The 19,857-nt window shown below is 64.6% G+C and overlaps 3 protein-coding genes across 5 annotated transcripts; 2 read left to right on the top strand and 1 right to left on the bottom strand.

Annotated features, from left to right (window-relative positions):
• Positions 1 to 1,930: 1,930 nt before the first annotated feature.
• PLA2G3 (phospholipase A2 group III) lies at positions 1,931 to 4,676 on the top strand. The gene is made up of 7 exons (XM_054219831.1): positions 1,931 to 2,372; positions 2,458 to 2,590; positions 2,672 to 2,806; positions 2,917 to 3,416; positions 3,539 to 3,668; positions 3,811 to 3,945; positions 4,170 to 4,676. The coding sequence occupies exons 1-7, from the start codon at positions 1,931 to 1,933 to the stop codon at positions 4,366 to 4,368; spliced, it is 1,674 nt and encodes a 557-aa protein (XP_054075806.1). The 3' UTR covers positions 4,369 to 4,676.
• Positions 4,677 to 5,004: 328 nt separating this feature from the next.
• Positions 5,005 to 13,636, bottom strand: INPP5J (inositol polyphosphate-5-phosphatase J). Of its 3 annotated transcripts, none has more exons than XM_054220026.1 (12): positions 12,777 to 13,635; positions 11,698 to 11,808; positions 10,087 to 10,195; positions 9,397 to 9,513; positions 9,151 to 9,326; positions 8,453 to 8,564; positions 7,946 to 8,055; positions 7,416 to 7,605; positions 7,026 to 7,163; positions 6,550 to 6,642; positions 6,209 to 6,313; positions 5,005 to 6,093 (listed from the first exon to the last, which is right to left on the bottom strand). In XM_054220026.1, exons 1-12 carry the CDS (start codon positions 13,550 to 13,552, stop codon positions 5,473 to 5,475), a joined length of 2,658 nt encoding a protein of 885 aa, XP_054076001.1. In that variant the 5' UTR covers positions 13,553 to 13,635; the 3' UTR covers positions 5,005 to 5,472. The 3 variants fall into 3 exon arrangements, with proteins under 3 accessions (XP_054076001.1, XP_054076002.1, XP_054076004.1); XM_054220029.1 differs by having other exon boundaries at positions 5,872 to 6,079; positions 12,777 to 13,636; XM_054220027.1 differs by lacking the exon at positions 11,698 to 11,808 and having other exon boundaries at positions 12,777 to 13,636.
• A 3,520-nt stretch (positions 13,637 to 17,156) lies between these two features.
• On the top strand, positions 17,157 to 19,790 carry SELENOM (selenoprotein M). Its single transcript, XM_054219802.1, has 5 exons — positions 17,157 to 17,674; positions 17,754 to 17,789; positions 17,882 to 17,916; positions 18,473 to 18,551; positions 18,644 to 19,790. The coding sequence occupies exons 1-5, from the start codon at positions 17,558 to 17,560 to the stop codon at positions 18,854 to 18,856; spliced, it is 480 nt and encodes a 159-aa protein (XP_054075777.1). The 5' UTR covers positions 17,157 to 17,557; the 3' UTR covers positions 18,857 to 19,790.
• The last annotated feature ends 67 nt before the right edge of the window (positions 19,791 to 19,857 follow it).

Genomic DNA, 19,857 nt, shown 5'->3' with positions numbered 1-19,857 from the left:
AACCCTCCAGGGTGGAAACGTCCTTCCACAGGACAGGGGCCACGCGAACCTAGAGGTGGCCTCACCAGGTGACACAGCAGCTGGGAGACCTTTGCGACACCTCAGGCGATGTCATGGGTGGCACACGGCAGCCATATCACAGCAGCAAATTGGACTCTGCACCGTCTGTGGCGTTGGCCTCTGTCTGTGCTGTTAGGGAAATCCTGATAAGGTGAGATAAGGCTCCACTGCCGAACCCTGTCTGACAGCCCCCGGCTACTCTGCAGCACTCCCAGGCTCATGGGGCTCTGCAAATTGTTCTCCCCAAGCCCCTGGCATGCAGAACCCTAGCAGGGCACAGCATCATCCCAGACAAGTAAATAAACCCCAGCCCAGATCTGGAAGCACGAGCTGCACCAGAGGACTCATGGTGGCTCACCCTGCTTCCTTCCTCGCCTTTCAAGCCCCTTTCTGGCCCCGCCTTGGCAGAAAGATGTGAAGCCAGACCCCAGTGGACCAATTCCCTGGGATCCCTCCGGGATGCAGCAGTGATGCTGCAGGACTGAGGGTTCCCAGCCCCACCAGCCACGCTGAGCAAGGTTCCCCCGGGGCACGGGGGCTCTAACCAGGGGGATGATGGGGTGGGGCAGGCACTGGGGGAGGTGAGCGCTGCCCTGCAGGCCAGCCACACTGCCAGGGTATTTCCAGGGGAGAGACATCCTGGTTCCCAGTGGGGAAATGTGTCAACTCAGGCTGGGCCACCAGCTGGAAAGCAGCTCTGCACGGCCAGACCTTGGGATCCCGCCGAGCTGAGCAGGAGCCAGGGATGTGCCCTCACAGCAGAAGCCACCGGCAACCCTGGCTGCAGTGGGCAGAGCGCTGCCAGCAGAGCCGGGGGGGAGCACCGGTGGGGGACGGGAGGGACACGTCACTGTGTCCTCTCTAGCCTGGGCTCACCGGGGCAAGACATGGACTTGCTGGTGCGACTCCAGCAAAGGGCCATGATGGTGGTGAAGGGCCTGGAGCATCTTTCCTGTGAGGAGAGGCTGCGACAGCTGGGTCTGCTCAGCCCGGCGCGGGCGAAGTTTGGGGGGATCTTATTAATGTATAGAAATACCTGCAGGGAGGGTGCAAAAAGCACAGAGCCTGGCTCTTCCCAGTGGTGCCCAGTGACAGGACAAGGCACAACGGGCACAAACTGGGACACGGGAGGTTCCTTTTGAACAGCAGGAAGCGCCTTTGTACCGTGAAGTTCAAGCACTAGCACAGGGTGCCCGGGGAGCCTGCGGAGCCTCCGTCCTTTGAGACACTCGACGCCTGGCCAGACACGGTGCTGGGCCCTGGGGCGGCTTCAGCGGGGGTTGGAGAGGGCGGGAGCTCCGCGGCCTGTACCGTACACAGCATCCACCTGCACGCACCGGCCCGCGCCCCGCGCAGGTGCATACGCGGGGTTGGGCGCGCGGGGGAGACGGGCACCCGCGCACCCCCCACCCCCCGCAGGGCACGCGCGTGCACGAGGCAGCTGTGAAGCCACCTGCACGCACCGGCACGCACACCGCCACCCGGCGCCGCTGCCCGCCTCGGGGTTCTGCAACCAGAACCGCAGCCGCAGGTTCCGGCGGAGCCGCAGCCGGCGGGGCGCCCAGCCCGGGGTGCCCAGGGAGGGGGCGCACGGGCAGAGGATGCCCGGGACGGGGCGGGGGGAGGGGTAGGGGCTGTGCGCGGCCGGGGTGGGGGGAGTCCGACAGGGGGGCACACGGGAGGGGGCCGGCCCGGGCGGGGGGGGGGGGGGGGGCCGGGCGGGGGTTACCGGCTGCGCCCCGCCGCCGCCGGCCTTCCCCCGGGGCGGGGCCGGCGCGGCGCGGCCCAATCAGCGCTGGATCCGCCGCCGGGCGCGTGCTTAAAGCCGGGCGCGCGGGGCGGGGGGAGGGTGGGCGCGCGGCGCCGCGGGATGTGGGTGCGCGCGCTGCTGGCCTGCGCGGCGCTGTGCGTGTGCGCGCGCGCCTGGCCCGGCGGCGCCGTGTGCGCGCGGCGGGCGGCGGGCGCGGGCGGCGCGCGCTACGTGGCCTTCCTGAGCGCCGGCCCCGGCCCCGGCCCGGCCGCCCTGGTGGAGAGCGCCTGGGCCGGGCGCGGCCGCCTCCGCGCCTGCTGGACCCGCCGCGACCCGCGCCTGGTCCGCGCTTTCCGCGCCGCCTGCGCCCGCCGCCCGCCCGCCGCCCCCGGCGCCGCGCTGCGGCGGGACTTGGCCGCGCTCTGGCGGCGCCGGGCCGCCTGCGCCGACCCCGCGCCGCCCGCAGGGCTCCCCCCTCGCCGCCGCCGCCGGCGGGGCTGGACGCTGCCGGGCACGCTGTGGTGCGGCGCCGGCAACTCGGCGGGAAACGCCAGCGAGCTGGGTACGGGGGCGGGCGGGGGCGGCGGCGGCGGGCGCGCGCTCCCCACCCTCCCGGCGGGGCCGCGCTCACCGGCTGCCGCCCGCAGGTCTGTTCCGCGGCCCCGACCGCTGCTGCCGGGAGCACGACCAGTGCTCGGCGCAGATCGCGGCGCTGCAGTTCAACTACGGCATCCGCAACTACCGCCTTCACACCGTCTCCCACTGCGACTGCGACGCCAGGTGCGCCGGCGGCCGGGCCGAGAGCGGGGGGGCCACGCCGGGGGCCGCCGGGCCTCTTCACCGACCCCGTCTGCCCCGCAGGTTCCGGCAGTGCCTGCTGGCCCTCAACGACACCATCTCCAACATCATCGGCGTCACCTTCTTCAACCTGCTGGAGGTGCCGTGCTTCGTGCTGGAGGAGAGCGAGGAGTGCGTCCAGTGGCACTGGTGGGGAGGGTGAGTGCCCCGGGGGCGGCCCCCCCGCGCCCCGCCTGCCTGCCCCGAGGGCTGCAGCAGGGCACGTCTGGGGCTGGTGTGCGGGGCCTTATGGCACGCGGTGTCCCCAGGTGTGAGCGTTACGGTGTGGTACCCCTGGCCAGGATGGTGCAGCAGAATCAGTACCACCACAGCCTGCCCACGCAGGAGACGGGCAGCCCTGCTGCGCAGCCCCCGGGCAAGGGAAGGAAGTCCTCTAGAGTAGGGCGCAAGCGGCTCCGACAAGGACTGGGGCAAAAGCCTGGGCTCCTCCGGGCACAGAGACCTGCGACAGCCCAACAGCCGTGGGGCCCAGGTGCCTTGTCCCCTGCGTCCGCCAGGGACAAGGCTGAGCCCACAACCAGGCACCCAGCAGCGCAGTGGAGGCTGGAGCCCAGTGCCCCACCAGCAGTGACCGTGTTAGAACAGGACCTTCCTGGAAGAAAGCCAGGAGGAGCACGGCACGGGGCTGGGGGCTCAGCGCGCCCTGCCTGCATGGCCCGCGCTCAGGATGGCAGCATCGGATCCAGCCTGGCCGCAGGGTGCTGCGGAGCCACCCTTGTGCCCGCCGTGGAGGAGCGCAGGTGGCCCGGTGAGTCGGTGCTGGGGGCAGAGCGTGCACTGCGGCGGGCAGAGCGCGCACCGGGCGTCCCAAGGCCTCAGCCCGGTGCGGCTGCGTGCCGGCAGAGCCCCTCACCACCCCGCTGTCCTCAGGCCTGCCCAGGGCATGCAGGCGCTACAAGCACCTGGATAAGTGCAAGCACCAGATCGGCCCTCATGAAGTGAAGTACCAGCTGCGCAACACGGGCACCCAGATGCTCTTCCACTGCAACTGCACTCGCAGGTGCGTGCCCAGGAGGAAAAGGCAGGGCTTTTCCCACCATCGCAGGGCACTGTGCAGACAGTTTGGGGTCAGGTGAGGTGGGACCCAGCCACATGCCCACCCTGGCCAGCAGCTGCTGACTGCTGCCCTCCTGTGCCCGCAGGCTGGCACGGTCCCTGCGCAGGGCGAGGGACCTCAGTGGCATGGAGGTGGCTGTCCTGGCTGACCACATGGCCATGAACTGCTTTGTTCTGGAGCCGACCACTGACTGCAGCCCAGGCAAGGGGCCACAGGACAAGTAAGTGAGGAGGGTCAAGGGAGGGTGGCCTGTGTGGGGCTTCCTACCCTGCGTGGGCAGGAGGGATGCCCTGGTGGGGCTGGGTGCTGTCCTGCAGGCTTGGCATGAAGTTGGCATTGCAAGCGTTAGCCCCTGTGCTGCTGCGTTGTGAGTGGTGGGTGGACAGCAATGGATGTCAGTGCTGCAGTGTTACAGTGACCCTCACAGCTTTGCTTCTCCGGCAGCTGTAACACAACAACCCGAGCTGTGCTAGTACCTGCGCGGCACCTCAAAAAGACCCTGAGGTGCTGGGGTCTTCCACATGCGACCTCCAAGGCCAAGCATCCAGACTGGAAGACACAGGACAGTGGTGACACCCTCTACGAGCGATGCCTGCAGCTGGCCTTGGAGCAGAAGCTGGGTGCTTATGTGGTGCCCCGATGATGCCCGAGAAGCACTGCCTTGCATGGGGAGGAGGACATGCTGTGCAGCAGCCACAGAGTGGAGATGCTTGATTTCTGGTTCTTGAGACAAAGGATGGCACTGAGCATGGCTGCTGGCATGACTATGGAGCTGGGGGGGGTCACAGCTGGAGCAGAGGGACTGAGAAGCCACTCAAGGAGCTGTGGTTGCAGGTGGTGGCTATGGCTGCCACTCATAAGCACCAAAGCGCAGGGAAAGGAACAGGAGGGCTTGGGAAAGGGGAAACTCAGTATCTCCCTTCTCTGTTGTCCCAGGAGGGTATGGCAGGTTCCCCCCACCCTTGGATTTGTGCCTCTTCAGCTGGGGGGGGGGGGGGGGGGGGGGAAGGGGGGAAAGGACGGGGGGCAAGCCCTGTAGGGTGATCCTGGCCCCCTTCCCCAGACAGGCTGGGAGGGGATCAGGGAGGGCTGGGGTCTGCTCTGGTTCCCAGCCCTAGAGCAAGGAGCAGGTAGCAGCCAGGGGCAGGCCCAGGGCTCTGTGTGCAGCAGAAGATGAATAAAGGGTGATGTGAGCATGGTGTGTGGTGCCAGGGCTGAGCCCGCTGCTCCTGTTCACACTGCGCGCCCCCCACCCCCGGGGCTGATCCTGCACGCCTGCAGTAAGCACAGTGCAGCTGGGGTGGGCCAGGATGGTTTATTTTGTCATTTGCACTACGTCCAAGGCTGAGGCACAATGGAGGCAGCAGGGAAGGAGCAAGCTTTGATCTCAGGGGTACCCTGGGGTGGTCCTCACTCTACGCCCATCACCATTGCCACCAGAACCCTGCCCTGGCCTCCTGTCCCACCCCGGGTGCGAGGCCAGCCTTTCTCCCATAGGACTGAAGGGCCTTGCACTTTGAATTTCACAAGGGGCTTCCCCCCTACACACACACTGGACCAGCCTTGCCCTCCCCTGTGACACCTCCCAGCCCTGCAAGGGCCAGGGCAGCAGCTCAGGCTGGGGGGAGCAGGGGGAGGCCCCTGCCAGGCACACAACCGGGGTGAGGGGTCACTGCAATAAATAAGGGAGGGACGTCTCAGCAGGAAAGTACACAGCAAGGGTGCTACAGGGAAGGGGGCCACTGTATCAGCGGCCCATGGCACAGCTATGGCTGTCCAGCTCCTGGGGGCTCCTTCCCTCCTTTGGGGAAGTGCTGCAGCCTGGGGGGCTGGTGGGGCTCATCCTCCGGCAGGGGTAGCCCTGATCTGCACTCTCCCTCCGCCGGCCCATGGCCTGGTCAATCATCTCCAGGCGGAGAGCAGGCAGCAGGCCCAGGTTCCTGGGGTCAGCCCTGGCCAGGGGGTTGTCAGCAGAGACACGCCGGGGGCCACCCCGCTCCTGCGCAGTCTGGTAGAAGGAGCTGCCCTCCTGGCTGTCGGCTGCCCGCCCTGGCTCCTTGGCTTTGGCTCCACAGCACCCCGGCTCCTCCTGGGGCAGGTGGATGGTGGGGATGTCCCCAGGGAGGCCTCGGCGGCTCTGGGGTGAAGGGCTGCGGCTTGTACCCCTGTCCCTGCTCGACGGCCGCAGGATGAGGCCTTGGAACTTGGCCAGGCTGGGGCTTCGGCTCCGGTGCCGTTTCATCTTGCCCGGGCTGGGGCTACGGGATTTGGGGGCCAGCAGGACAAGCGTGCTGTCATCCTCCTCTTCTGAGCTGCTGCCTGAGCTGTCTGTGGGGCTGCTGCCCTCCTCCGACCTGGGCAGGGAGATCTGTACCCCTGCATCAGCACTGCTGGCTGATCCACACAGGGGGCTGTGGGGGACCCCTAGACACATACCCCCTGCCTCCCTCAGCCCCTCACCCTTGCCTCTTGGCCATGCTGACCTGGAAGGGCTCAGTCACGCCAGCGATGCTGCTGGAGGTGTTGCTGTAGTATCCAAGTATGTACTCGCCCTTCCCCTTGGGAAGCACCTCCTCCGAGAACATCACCTGCAGCCCAGAGACAACTGATGGGCACCAGGGATGGGCACCAGGGATGCCCCTTCCCACTTCCAGCCCCAACTGAGAGCAGAAATCCCTGACGCCAGCACAGTGGGCCTACCCAAGGCTCAGCACAAAATAATAAGGAGCTGCCCTCCTGCCCCATGAGGGGCACAGAGGGGCCGTTGTCCCCCCACCATGGGGCACATGCGCCCAGTGAGACAGCAGGGTTGGCCCCAGCTCACCTGTGCACACAGCTGCTTCTCCAGGCAGCGCTCTCCGTCATCGCTCCTGGCCCAGACATAGGACACGTAGTCTTTAGGATGCCGAAAACCCACCTGTGTGCGCGTACATGGGAGAACGCAGGTGAACAAGGGAACATCAGCCCTGCTCGGCACCATCTGCCACACCTGGACTTTGCTCTCCTCTCGCTCAACCCCCTCTCCTTGCACAGGAGCTGCCTGGCACCCACCCCGCAGTGCCCTGGCCCCCGGGAGTGCCAGGCTTTGAACCCCACGGGGCCCAGAACAAGAGGAAGAAGGAACTGCTGGATCCGAGCCTCATGAAGCAGGGCCAAATCCTGCTGCTCCGAGGGCCCGCAAGAGCAGAGAGCACAGGTCCGCGCCATGCACACCTGTGTCCACTGGCAGGGGGTAGCTCAGAAGGGACCCCCGCGGTACTATGCAGTGCTCCCCACCCCCTCCAGCCCCCAAGCCCCTACCCGGTAGAGTCCTATCCAGTCCCAGGAGCTCCGGTGGAAGCCAGCAGCCATCTTGTACCTGACAACTGCTTGCTCAGGCCTGCTCCATTCATCAGCCACATAAATCTCAACTGGAGGCTTGTCTGCCTTGGAAGCAAACTGTCAGAGACACATACATGGTAAACAAGGGCATGCCAAAGAGAGCCGCCCCTGCTGCCCAGGGCGCCTGGCTAGGGCTGGGCCCTCATGCATAGACCAACAGCAGGCCCCAGCCACAGTGGCAAGACAGCCAAGCTTACCAAACAAAAACAAAATAAGCCCCACACACCCCATCACACGCTGCACACGCTGGCTGGGCTTCTCACCCCTGTAGCTCTGTCTGTGTGCCCCACGGCCGTGGGCAGTGCTCACCTGCACTGCAAAGATGGCAGCTACCGGCTTGTGGTCGCTGATGCTGTACTCCATGTGGCTGCAGTAGCAGAGCTGGCTCACCGACAGGACGCTCCGGCTGGGCCGGCGCCCGCCCGCACCAAGCCCGACACTGGGAGATTTGATCTTCCAGAGGATGCGGTCAGTCCAGGCAGGTTTTCGCTTCTTGGCACTGCGGGGCACAGAGGGGCATCTCTTGCCTGGCAGGGGGCAGCAGGCTCCACCCCAAACTGCCTCCCCCTAGTACTACAGCACGTGTGGGCAGGGAATGCAGTTCGTCTTGGCACACGGTTCAGTGTGGCTGCAGGGACAGACCTGCGCTGGCACCAGCACAACAGTTGCGTTCCAGCCTGCCACCCCCAGAACAGCCTGTGCCCGCCCCAGCGTGGCTCCCCGCGTCCATCCACAACGTCACCAGTGCCCGCCCTGGCTCTGAGCCCCAGCACTCTTGCATCTCTCAGCCATGCCACCCACTCCCAGGCCCAGCACACACTTGAGCTCTGCTCTCCTACCTGCTGTCATACTTGTTGGTGCCCACGTCGAACTTGAAGGTAGGCGGGAAGTTCAGGGGTCCTTCCTGAAAGCCACTGAGGACAGGCCAGGTGCTCTTGGCAATGTTCAGCTGTGGGAAAGAGAGCAGGTCAGGGAGCACACCAGACCCCATGGTCAGACCCCTCCACAAGCCCCCCAGACCTCTCCACCCACAGCACGCAGTCATCCCTGCCCCACTGCTGCCAGTCCCACAGAGCTCTCGGGGTTTGTCCATGCCACGCAAGCAGCAAGTCCGTAGACCCGATGCCCCAGCTCCTCCTAGCACACTGATAAAGGAAGCGTGTGCCCAGCTCCCATAGAGACCATCCTGGGACTGCGCTGCCCCTTCCCCACAGAGCCAGGACCCTTTGCACCGCAGCGGCAGCAAGGGGACATGCCCTGTCCCACAGCTGCACGTGCAGTTTTGATAAGAGCCCAGTGCCACGCAGGGCCCTGTGGAGGCACAGCGGCATGCCCATCCCTCTCACCTGGTCCTTCTCCCAGAGCTGGCTCAGAATGTTGCTGTCGATGGCGTACTTCACAAAGCGGATGTCAAGGCTCTCGATGCGGAAGTTGAGATCCCCAAACCAGAACACAAGGCTGTGGGTGGGAGGGAGGGCGACGGGATGGAAGGGCAGAGGCTACGGGAGCCGGGCAGCACAGCGGGGGAAAACATCCTCAGCCTGCAGCACAGGCGCTCTCAGAAGCGCCAGCGAAGGTCAGCACTCAGCCAACCGCCTGGCCAGCTGCCAGCCCTGCCAGGATTCCTCACATAGGACCATGCACCATTAACCAAAGGGGCCTGACTTCCCTGGGCAGAAACCGAGGGTGGAAACTTCCACCATAAAGCACCTACCGGAGTCCGACTGCACAGCCAAGACACTGGGGCAGAGCCGGGCCCCCCACCTCACCAGTCCCAAACCCAACAGCACCGGTATGGCAGGAGCTGCACCAGGCCAGGATGTGCCCCAGGGGAGACCAAGGACCCCTCTTAACACCTACCCCATCGTGCTGGGTCCCCACTGGGCCACAGGACGGTCTTGTAGCTCTGCAGACAAGACCCCATTCTCCAAGCTGTGCTGGGATTCAGGGGACAGACCCCAGACCCTATCTGGAAGCGGTCAAGGATGGGGGCTGGCACTAAAGCCCTGGCCCAGACTGGGGAGCAAAGTGGTGGGGTACGCACTCGTGGTCCAGGATGCCGCTGGCCGCATGCCCCTCAAACTGCTGCATGTGCAGTATGGTGGCAAAGTCCTCCTTGCGCTGCTCCGCCTTCTCCAGGTGCGCTGGCAGGTGGCAGTTCAGGAAGCAGACCATGTGGCCGAAGATGGAGAGACGAACGCTCACCCCACCCTTGTTGCCCTGCACCAAGAAAAGCCCATGATTCCTCGGGAAGCCAGCCCCTTGCCACCTCCCCTGGGGCCACACTCACCCAGTAGCCTCCCAGCCCCGTCCTCGTGCAGTCTGTCTGGATGTCCTGCAGGAAGGGGAGGTGGTAGTATTTGGCAAATACCAGTAGGATCACACCTTGCATACGGACCGTGCTGACCTGGAATGAGAGCAGGGGCTGAAGCAGGGATGGTAGCCACAGCAGAGCCCGTAGAAGCAGGGACAACTTCCCCCACCTCCAGGGCATAAGGGCAGTACCTCCATCCTTTGCATGCCCCTCATCTTGCAGATGACTAACAGCACATTTAGTTCAGAGATCTACGCACGCCCTCCTGAATACTGACAGCTGAGAAGCCCAGCAATGCTAAGGCTCATGTATGTTCTGGGGCAAGTGCCCTGGGACCCACAGGCTGCTGCCAGAAGCACAGACTTGTTCCCACGTTCACCTCCTCGCTCTGCTGCAATGCAGCGGGCAACAAGAAGTGTCCCCAAAGCACCACAGGGGAAGCCTAAGGCACAGGAAAGGAAGCAGGGTGGCACAGGCTAGAGGGCACACTGGTGAGATGCACCACTAGCCCTCAGGTCAGGCCCCACACACTGCCTGGATGGCAGCAGTCCGTCCCTCCAGCAGTCCATCCCTCTGTCCCTGCAGTCCAACTCTCCCTCCCTGTGCCCCACCTGCCTGGCAGGCAGAGGGAACACCGGCCGCCCAGTCCCTTTGGGACATCCTTACCAGGACGAAGTGGAAGGGACTCAGTGCATCCATGAAGAGCTCACTCCACTGATCTGTGAAGAGGGCATCCTTCAGGCGCTTGTTTATCTTAGAGTTCACCTCTTGCAGCCTGTGAGGAAAGGGACAGGTCCCTCAGCCACACCAGGGAGGTGTCTGGGTCCCAGCTAGCAGGAGCTCCTTGGGAGAGGTGCCAAAGCACAGCGCTGGGCAGCTGGGCCAGGGCAGGAATGGTAGTTCAAGGGGAGTTTAGAGCACAAACCAGCCATATTGTCGCTCCAGTGATACTGGGCCCTGTGCTAGCAGAAGGCACAAGTGGCGCTGAACCCACAAGGCAGGAGCAGTTCAGCTGCACAGGGCTGGGCAGCACTCTAGAGCCTATCTCTAGGTGCAAGAGGGGCTTACAGGACATTTCAGCTGCATTGGTCTCTACAGAGAGGCCAAGTCTCACCGGTACTTCAGCTCACGATGTCCAGATGCATCCTAGCCACCTCAGAGCAGCAGCAAACAGAAGGTTAATAGTGCTCCTCCCAGCTCAGCAGCAATTAGTGAAGAGAGGGAAGGATAATGTCCACAGAGAACAGCAGAATCAGGAAATGTCTTGCCCAAAAATATCAAGTACTCAGGGCACAAAAACATGGGTTAGAGGGAAGAATGCAGCCAGGCAGAGACGCCCTGGAGGTGGGGAGCAGCAGGACACAGTCCCAGGAAGTTCCTTGCTGTCAGCTACACCCCCTGTCCCATCCATCCAGGCTTGGGTCTACCTCCACAGCCCCACACAGTCTCATCCTGCTGGTTCGTAAGGCTGAGGGCACCAGGAGACTGTCTCCAACACAGCACTGTAGCTCAGGCAGCCTCAGCCTTACACCACTCTCTCCCCGGGGAGAGGAGCGCTGGGGGAGTCCCTGGGAGCATCCTGGAGGCAGATCCAGCTCCTCCATACTATGCCCACGGACAGAGGCCGCTTCTTGCTCCCTGTACAAAGGCAGCATGTCTCCCTGGTCTTCGCAGGAATCCACACATACCACAGCAAACCCTGAGGGACCAGTTTGCCCTTAGACTCTGGCAGAGCTTGCCTTGCCAGCCACACCAATACAGCCTTACCACACCACCACAGTGCTGCCTTGCTAGCAGTTAAGTGTTGCCAGGGGCACAGAGCCAACCCAGCTGTGAGAGAACAGCAGATTCTTGCCCTTGAGGCCTGCATACCATGGGCAAAAGCTGAGATGAGGAAAGTGCTCCCGGAGGACTCCGTCAGGCAAGTTAAATGCCTCTACGGACCTGACGCCAGGACTGACAGGGCTCACAGCAAGAGCAGCACTCGCCGAGGCCCAGCTCTGCACAGCATAGCCAGCCACAGGCTCTTCAAGGGTTCAAGGCTATTCAGGATTCAAGTATTTCAGTTCCTCTTAGGACTCCCATTTTACTAGGAGCTGATGCTCCATCACCTTTTCTGTTATTTTACCACTTGCGATGCACGCCCCTCCCTGCTCACCATGCCCCAGTGGACATTTGGGCTGCAGCTCTTCCATTCCCCACCCTCCATTGCTACAGGAATCCCAAAAAAAAGGATGTGGCAGGGCAGGGAAGGGGCCCTGCACCTCACCCTCTTACCCAATGGCGATCATGTCCACATCATTTGTCTCGCCTGTGTTGAGGTGCAGCAGGGATGTCACATCATTCGGGGGCATGGCTGTGCCCACGTTCCAGGTGACCACTGTGATGCTTGGGAGGACAGAGGAAGAACAGGCTAACACTGTGGCTCAGAGGTCTTCCCCACCCCCAGTCAGCCCCCAGCTCCACCAAGGAAGCTTTCTGCCTGCAACAGCAGTGGACACAGCTGAAGCTCTGCTAGGGCACATACATCAGGTCCTTAACTCCCACGTGAGGGAAACGGGTCCTTGTGTCTAAATTCCCCCAGGGTCTGCACCTCAGTGCATGGCAAGCCCCGCTGTAACCCAAGCCCTGGTGAAATTCTAGAAATCAGCACAAAGAGCCCTCGTTTTCATCACCGACGACTGAGACAGGCAGACTGGCACAGCAGGCAGCCTGTAAGACAGGGTGTCCCCGGAAAACCGCTTCCTCTCCCTTCCCCAGGAATCACGCATCCCTCGGGCTCCTGGGGAAAAGGATCCAGACCTCAGCCCCCAGACTCTGCCCCAGAGCACAGCCAGCCCCAAAGGCCAGGCCATCAGATGTCACAGCAGCACTGCAAGCCCCAACAGCGGTGTCCTTCACCAGTGCAAAGCCACCATCAGTCACAACACATTAATGCCATTACGCAGCATGCGCCAGCAGCCCGCGGGCTCTTTCGGCAGTGCGAGGATGAGTCTCAGACACAGGGGACGTGTTCCAGCAGCAAGGGAGGGTAGCGCCACATCATTTCCAGAGCTCAGGGGCAGCAGGGGCAGATGGCACCCGCTCCACAGCCTGTGCCTCTGACACGCCACCCCACGCAGCACCCGCTCCCCTGAACACTGCCTGCGCAGGCAGCGGGCACTGGGCGCCCTTCCCCCCAGTGAACCCTGCTCATTCATAGCCCCTCACCCCAGATCTCCTCCAGCTGAACACCATCCACAGCAGGAAGAAAGAGGCGACTCCGGCCCAGAGGCTTCGCTCGCTGCTTCACAGCAAGGCTAGCTTCAGCCCAGCATCACTCCCCCCTGCTCTCCCCCCACAGCAACACCGCTCACCAGAACGAGCCATCCTCCGGGACCCTTCCCGAGCAGCCGAGGAGCGTGTTGCAGGAGTCGCTGGGGCTTGGCAGGCCAAGGGACCTCCCGAAGAGGGAGAGCTCCTCCGGCTCCGGTTTGGAGAGGGCTGCCGGCTTGGACAGGCCCACCCGCCCGCTGGCGATGAACTCGCTGGAGACGGCTTTGGGCAGGATGGTGGCCCTGGGCGAGGAGCCCGCCCAGGCCGAGATGTGGTCGCTGGATTCCGCCTTGGGGAGCGTCTCCCTCCGCTCGGCGGGCACCGGCTTCCCGGGAGCGGCATGCTCCAGGGAACCGAGCTCGGGGAAGGCGGGCCGGCCCGGCGCCACCGGGGACAGCACGGCAGAGCGGGCCGGCGAGACTCCCGGGCTGGGGGGCAGCGGGAAGGCATGGGGCCCGCCAGCCCCCTCCGGCTGGGCCCGGCCAACCTCCAGCGACAGGGGCTGGGCAGCCCGGCCCAGGGCCCGCTCCTCGGGCCCACCGCGCTGCGCCTCCCCGGGCCGCGGGCAGCCGTAGGGGAAGGGGTCGCAGGACGCGTCCGGCCGGGAGCTCCTGCGGGCGCCCGGGACGCCGCCGCCGAGGAAAGGCGCCGCCGGCGCCCCGCTGTCGGGCTGGGGCCGGACCGAGCTCCCGGGGCCGAAGGTCACCGGCCGTGAGGGGGGGGAGGCGGCGGGCGCGGAGCCCCGCGGGGGGCCGGGCCGGGGCCCCAGGGAGGCGGCCGAGCCCTGATCCGTGCTACCGCGCCGGGCCGGCTCCATGGGCGGGAGACCCGAGCGAGCGACCGCCCGGCCCGGCGCCGCGCTCCCCTCACCGCCCGGCCCGGCCCGGCCCGGCCCCACCGCGCGCACCGTGCTGTGAGCGCCCCCCGCCACCTGCCCGGCGCCTTAAAGGCGCAGGAGCGGCGCGAGCCACCCCGCCGCCCCGCCCCCCCGGCGCGCACCTGCCACCGCCCCGCCCCGCTCACGTGACAGCTGCTGCCCCGCCTCCTCCTCTGTGTCCCCCCCCACCCCGCACCCCTCACCCCCTGCCCCCCCCCGCCGGCGCGAGGAGCGGAGCGGCCCCTGCGCGTACGCGGCTGTCCTGGCGCGCGCACACCCGCCCGCGTGCGTGTGTGGCTGCGCGTGCGCGCACCATGGAGTCACAGCATGGTTCGGGTTGAAGGGACCTTAAAGCCCCCCCAGTGGCACCCCCTGCCCTGGGCAGGGACACCCCCCACCAGCCCAGGTTGCTCCAAGCCCCGTCCAACCTGGCCTTGAACCCCTCCAGGGATGGGGCAGCCACAGCTTCTCTGGGCAACCTGGGCCAGGGGCTCACCACCCTCACAGCAAAGAATTTCTTCACAATATCTCATCTAAATCTCCCCTCTTTCAGTTTAAAACCCTTCCCCCTCGTCCCATGGCTCCCCTCCCTGCTCCAGAGTCCCTCCCCAGCTTTCCCGGAGCCCCTTTAGGGACTGGAAGGGGCTGGAAGGTCTCCCCGGAGCCTTCTCTTCTCCAGGCTGAACCCCCCCAGCTCTCTCAGCCTGTCCTCCCAGCAGAGGGGCTCCAGCCCTCCCAGCATCTCCGGGGCCTCCTCCGGCCCCGCTCCAACAGCTCCGTGTCCTTCTGCTGTTGGTGCCCCAGCGCTGGAGGCAGCACTGCAGGGGGGTGTCCCCTGAGCGGAGCAGAGGGGCAGAATCACCCCCGCTGGCCACGCTTCTTTTGATGCAGCCCAGGCTGCGGGGGGTTTCTGGGCTGCCAGCACACGTTGCCGGGTCGTGTTGAGCTTCTCATCCGCCAACACCCCCAAGTCCTTCTCCTCAGGGCTGCTCTCAATCCTTTCTCTGCCCAGCCTGGATTTGTGCTTGGGATTGCCATGACCCAGGTGCGGGACCCTGCACTCGGCCTGGTTGAACGTCATGAGGTTGGCTCAGACCCACCTCTCCAGCCTGTCCAGGTCCCTCTGGATGGCATCCCTTCCCTCCAGCACGCCGACCGTGCCACACACCTTAGTGTCATCGGCAAACTTGCTGAGGGTGCACTCGATCCCACTGTCCATGTCGCCAACAAAGCCATTAAACAGCACCGGTCCCAGTACTGACCCCTGAGGAACACCATTTGTCACTGATGACCACTGGGACATCAAGCCGTTGACTGCAAGGCTTTGAGTGTGGCCACCCAGCCAGTTCCTTATCCACCGAGTGGTCCATCCATCAAACCCATCTCTTTCCAATTTAGAGACCAGGATGTTGTGCGGGACAGTGTCAAATGCTTTGCACAACTCCAGGTAGATGATGTCAGTCGCTCTTCCCTTATCCACCAACGCTGTAGCCCCGTCATAGAAAGTCACCACATTTGTCAGGCATGACTTGCCCTTGGTGAAGCCACGTTGGCTGCTACCAATCACCTCCTGATTTTCCACGTGCCTTAGCAGAGTTTCTAGGAGGAAACTCCTGGAAATATATTCACACATGCGAATGCGTGCGTGCGTGTGTGTGCGCCTGTATGCGTATGCGCATGCGTTCCTGCATGCACATGTGCCTGAGTGCCTGCATGCCTGTGTGCACGTCTGTGTGCGTATGTCCCTGTGTGCATTTTTGCGTGTGCGGCTGCGTGCACACCCGTGTGACCGCTGTGTGATTGCGCACCAGCGGGTGTCCCTGCTCTGCGGTGGGTGTGTTTGCAGCTGGCGGTGCCCGCTCACGCTCGCGGCAGCCCAGTGAGGTGCTGCGCGTGCAGCTGCATGTGTGCGTGTTGCACTCACGTGCGGTGGTGCGGGTGTGGTGGTGGGCAGCTGTTTGCACAGGCAGGCGTGAAAGCGTCACATGGGTGCACTTCAGGTGCATCCACACTTGCGTGCGTCTCAGGGAGCAAGGGGACCCAGTAACACGAGGCACAGAGAGGGCAGAGGTCCCGGACATCTCCTACGCCTCGGTCTGTACCAGCAAGACCAGCCTTCAGGAGCCCAGAGCCCGGGGAGGGCTGGAGCACAATAGGAAGAGGATCTTGGTGGAAGAGGACCTGGTCCATGGGCCCTGATGGGATGGACCCACGAGCGCTGAGGGAGCTGGATCCTCTCATCACAAGGCCACTCTCAATAATCTGGGATCAATCATGGCAACTGGGAGAGGACTGGAGGAGGGCAAATGTCAATCCTGTCTTCAGGAAGGGCACAAAGGAGGACCCAGGGAACTAGAGGCCAGTCAGCCTCATCTCCAGCCCTGGGGAGGTGATGGAGCAGCTGGTCCTGGGAACCATTGCCAGGCACATGAGCAACGAGGAGGAGCACTGGGAGGAGTCATCACGGCTTCATGAAGGGGAAGTTCTGCTTGGCCAACCTGACCACCTTCTGTGATGAAGTGACTGGCTTGGCAGAGCGGTTTATGTTGTCTACCTGGACTTCAGGAAGGCCTTTGACACCGTCTCCCATCAGATCCTCCTGGAGACGCTGTCGATGTACAAGCTGGACGAGCAGATTTTGAGGTGCCTTGAAAACTGTCTGAATGTCTGGATTCAGAGGGTGGTAGTCAGTGGCACAAGGTCTAGTTGGAGGCCAGTAACTGGTGGTGTGCTCCAGAAGCCAATACTGGGTCCAGTCCTGTCTAACATCTTCATTACTGACCTGGATGATGGGGCAGAGTGCACCCTCAGCAAGTTTGCAGATGACACCCAACCGAGAGGGGGAGCCGATAAACCCGGGGGTCGTGCATCCACCCAGAGGGACCTGGACAGGCTGGAGAAACGGGCTGGCAGGAGCCTTAAGAAGGTGAACCAGGGAAAGTGCAAAGTCCTGCCCCTGGGGAGGAACAGCCCCAGGCACCAGGACACGCTGGGGGCAGCTCTGCAGGAAGGGCTCTGGGTTTCCTGGTGGGCACCAAACCGGCCGTGAGTTCAGCGCGTCCTGGGCTGCACCGGGAGTGCTGTCAGCGCACCCAGCTCGGGATTTTCCCAGCGCGATTGTCATCCTGGGAGCTCGAGACTGGGTTTGTAGATATTGCGCATATTTCGTTATTTTACTATTGATATTACTGATACTGATATTATTGATATTATTGATATTATTATTTTTAATATTACTCTTAATGTATCGTTAAAGCAGGTTTAGTTCATTTTCAAGCCCCAAGTCCCTCCCGCTTTTCCTCTCTCCCTTCTCTTCCGGGAGGGCGGAGGGTAGCGGGAGCGGCGGCGGTCGCTGCGGGGGCCGGCGCGGAGCGGGGGGGGTGCTCGGGGAGGGCTGCAGGCGCGTGCGTTCGCGGAGCGCGGTGTGCGCGCGCGCGGGGGGCGGCCTTGGTGGCGGGTGTGCGCAGGGGTGCGCGCGCCCGGGGGGGGGCGGGGGGGGATGGTGGTGGGGGGAGGGGGGGCGGGGGCTGCAGCGCGTCCGCGGGGTGTTTGCGGGGTGTGCGTCCGCGCGCGTGCAGAAAGCGTGCGGGCGTGCGAGCGCGCGAGGGCGCGTGAGCGCGAGGGAGGGCGTGAGTGAGTGCACGGCGTCCGTGCGTGCGCGCGTGGCGCGTGCGTGTGCAGAGCGTGTGTGTGAGTGCCGGGCGTGTGCGTGCGTGTGCGTGCGTGCATGGCGCGTGAGTGCGGGGGGGGGGGGCGAGCGCGCGGCCTGCGTCGGTGTGGGGGCTGCGCGTGGGAGCGCGTGCGTGACCGCAGGGCGTGCGTGTGTGTCACCGCGCGTGCACGCCGTGCGCTCAGCCCCTCCGCGGCCGCTCGCCGTGGGCGTGCGCGTGCCCGCCGGGGCGGGGCGGGGCGTGCGGCGCGCGCGGCCGGTGACGTGGCGGCGGGATGCTGCGGGCGCTGTCGCTGTCGCTGCTGGTGGCGGCGCTGGCGGCGGGGGGCGGCCCGCGACCCCCCCGGCTCCGCGGGGCCGAGCTGCGGGACCTGGCGCGGGGCAAGGTGGAGGTGAGCGCGGGGCCGGCGGGGGAGCCGGCGGGGGCGCCGCTGTGGGGGCGCCGGGGTGACGCGGTGTCTCCTCCCGCAGAGCTGCGGCGGGTGACGGCTGAACCGCCTGAGGGAGGTAGGTGCCGCGGGACCGGGCCGGGCGGGGGCCGGGCGGGGCCGGGGCCGCGCCGCCGCTGAGCTGGGCCCGGCCGCCCGCTCTGCCCGCAGGTGAAGGCCTTCGTCACCCAGGACATCCCCCTCTAGTACCCGCCGGCGGCCGCGGCCGGCCTGCGCGGCGGGCAGTGCTCGGGGCGGGGGCCCTGCCGGGATGGGCGGCGGGGACGGGACACGGGACTGGACGGGGGCGGGATGTGGGATGGGGCGGGCCGGAGGACGGGACGGGACGGGACGGGGTGGGATGGAGGACAGGGTAAGGGATGGGATGGGATGGGATGGAGGATGGGGTGGGCTGAGGGATGGGCTGGAGGATGGTACGGGATGAGGAATGAAATGAGATGGAGGATGGGATTCGATGAGGGGTGGGGGATGGGGTGGTTGGGGGACGGTATGGGATGTGACAAAGGATGAGCTGGAGGATGAGATGGGATGGGACAGGATGGTACGGGATGCAATGGAGGATGAGATGGGACAGGATGGGAGACAGAATGGAATTGGATGTAGGACAGGATGGGACGGGAGGGAATGGGATGTGACACGGGATGGGATGGGATGGGATGGGATGGGATGGGATGGGATGGGATGGGATGGGGGGCTACATGGGTCTGCCCAGCACTGTCTGCTCCTTAACACACCACCCAGCCATAACCTGGAGATGAAGCACCTGCCCGGCGCTGACCCTGAGCTCGTGCTCCTCAGCCACCAATACAAGGAGCTGGAGGTGAGCAGGCAGCATGGCACCCGCTGCCGCAGCAGGGTCTGGGGTGGGTGGTGTGCCACAGGTGCCGGGCTGCAATCCCTGTCTGCGTGCAGAGAATCCCCCTGAGCGACATGACCCGGGAGGAGATCAACCAGCTGGTGCAGGAGCTGGGCTTCTACCGCAAGGAGACGCCCGATGCCCCCGTGCCTGAGGAGTTCCAGTTTGCCCCTGCCAGGCCTCTGCCCACCCTGCCACCCCCGCAAGCTCCCACCGCTGAGAGCAAGACCCCACCTGAGCGTGATGAGGGAGAACACCCAGACCTCTAGCAAGGACTGCTGCACTCGGGAGAGAGTCCTGCAGCCAGGCCCCACTGCGCAGGGACGAGGGCATTACAGCAGCTGGGGACAGTGCCACGGGGTGGCTGAAGTTGCTCCCGCTGTTTCTTGGTGCTGTGTAGCCTCTGCCCCAAGATTGCCCTGGGTGGCCCCAGCCTTGAGCAGGGGCTCCCTGGGCATCGAGGACATCCCGGGGGGTCCCGTGTACCTGTTGCTGCCCACCCTCTCCTGCAGCCCGGGTGGTATGGAGGAGCAGCGTTCTTTGTTCTCCCTCACCATGCCCCAAGGCTTAACTGACTCCTGGTGCTGGGCAGTGGTATCCTACCTGCGTGGGACAGGATGAAGCCCTCAGCAGAAAGCCCCAAGTGCTGAGGGTAGATGTGCTGAGTCCTGGAGGTGGGAGAGCTGCCCCGCGGGGGTTGTTGCTTTACACCCTAGCAGGGTTGTATCGAGCCCCCAGTAAAGCCCTTGTGTACAATCAGCTGCACTGTGTTGTCTTTCCAGGGAGGGCTCAGTGGGGTGCATCCCGCACTGCTCTGTACTGGGCATCAGGAGGAGCTGGGTGCCCCAGAGCCCCTCGCAGAGGTGGGAGGGGAGAGCAGCATCACCCTGAGCGCACGACCACCGCTAGTGAGCTGACAAACTGTCCCCTGCACTAGCCATTCTGTCCTGTGCCGCCTTCTCCCTGGTGCAGTAGAAGCCCAGCTCCTGGTGCGATGGAAGGATGGGGCACCATGGCTTGGGATGAACTGCCCATAGAGGGCTGGGGGGGGAAGGGGGATAGGTGTGAGCCCACAAGCAGGCCCTGAAGTGCTGAGCCACAGCCCCATGGCTGTGCCGGGCCAGCAGGGACGTCTGGCCCTCGGCTGGGGAAGGGAGCAGGGCACAGCTACACCATCTGCAGACCTGGCCTCGGTGGTAGTGTGGGGTCTTGTCATGGTGCCAGGCCTGAGGGCGGTGGGGGCAGTGAACCAAGAGTCCTTGGCCAGGGT

This window comes from Rissa tridactyla, chromosome 13 (genome assembly GCF_028500815.1).
Source record: "Rissa tridactyla isolate bRisTri1 chromosome 13, bRisTri1.patW.cur.20221130, whole genome shotgun sequence".
Taxonomy (NCBI): Eukaryota; Metazoa; Chordata; class Aves; order Charadriiformes; family Laridae; genus Rissa; species Rissa tridactyla.
Note: the sequence above shows the minus strand (reverse complement) of the source record. Positions and strands in the feature narration are given on the sequence as shown.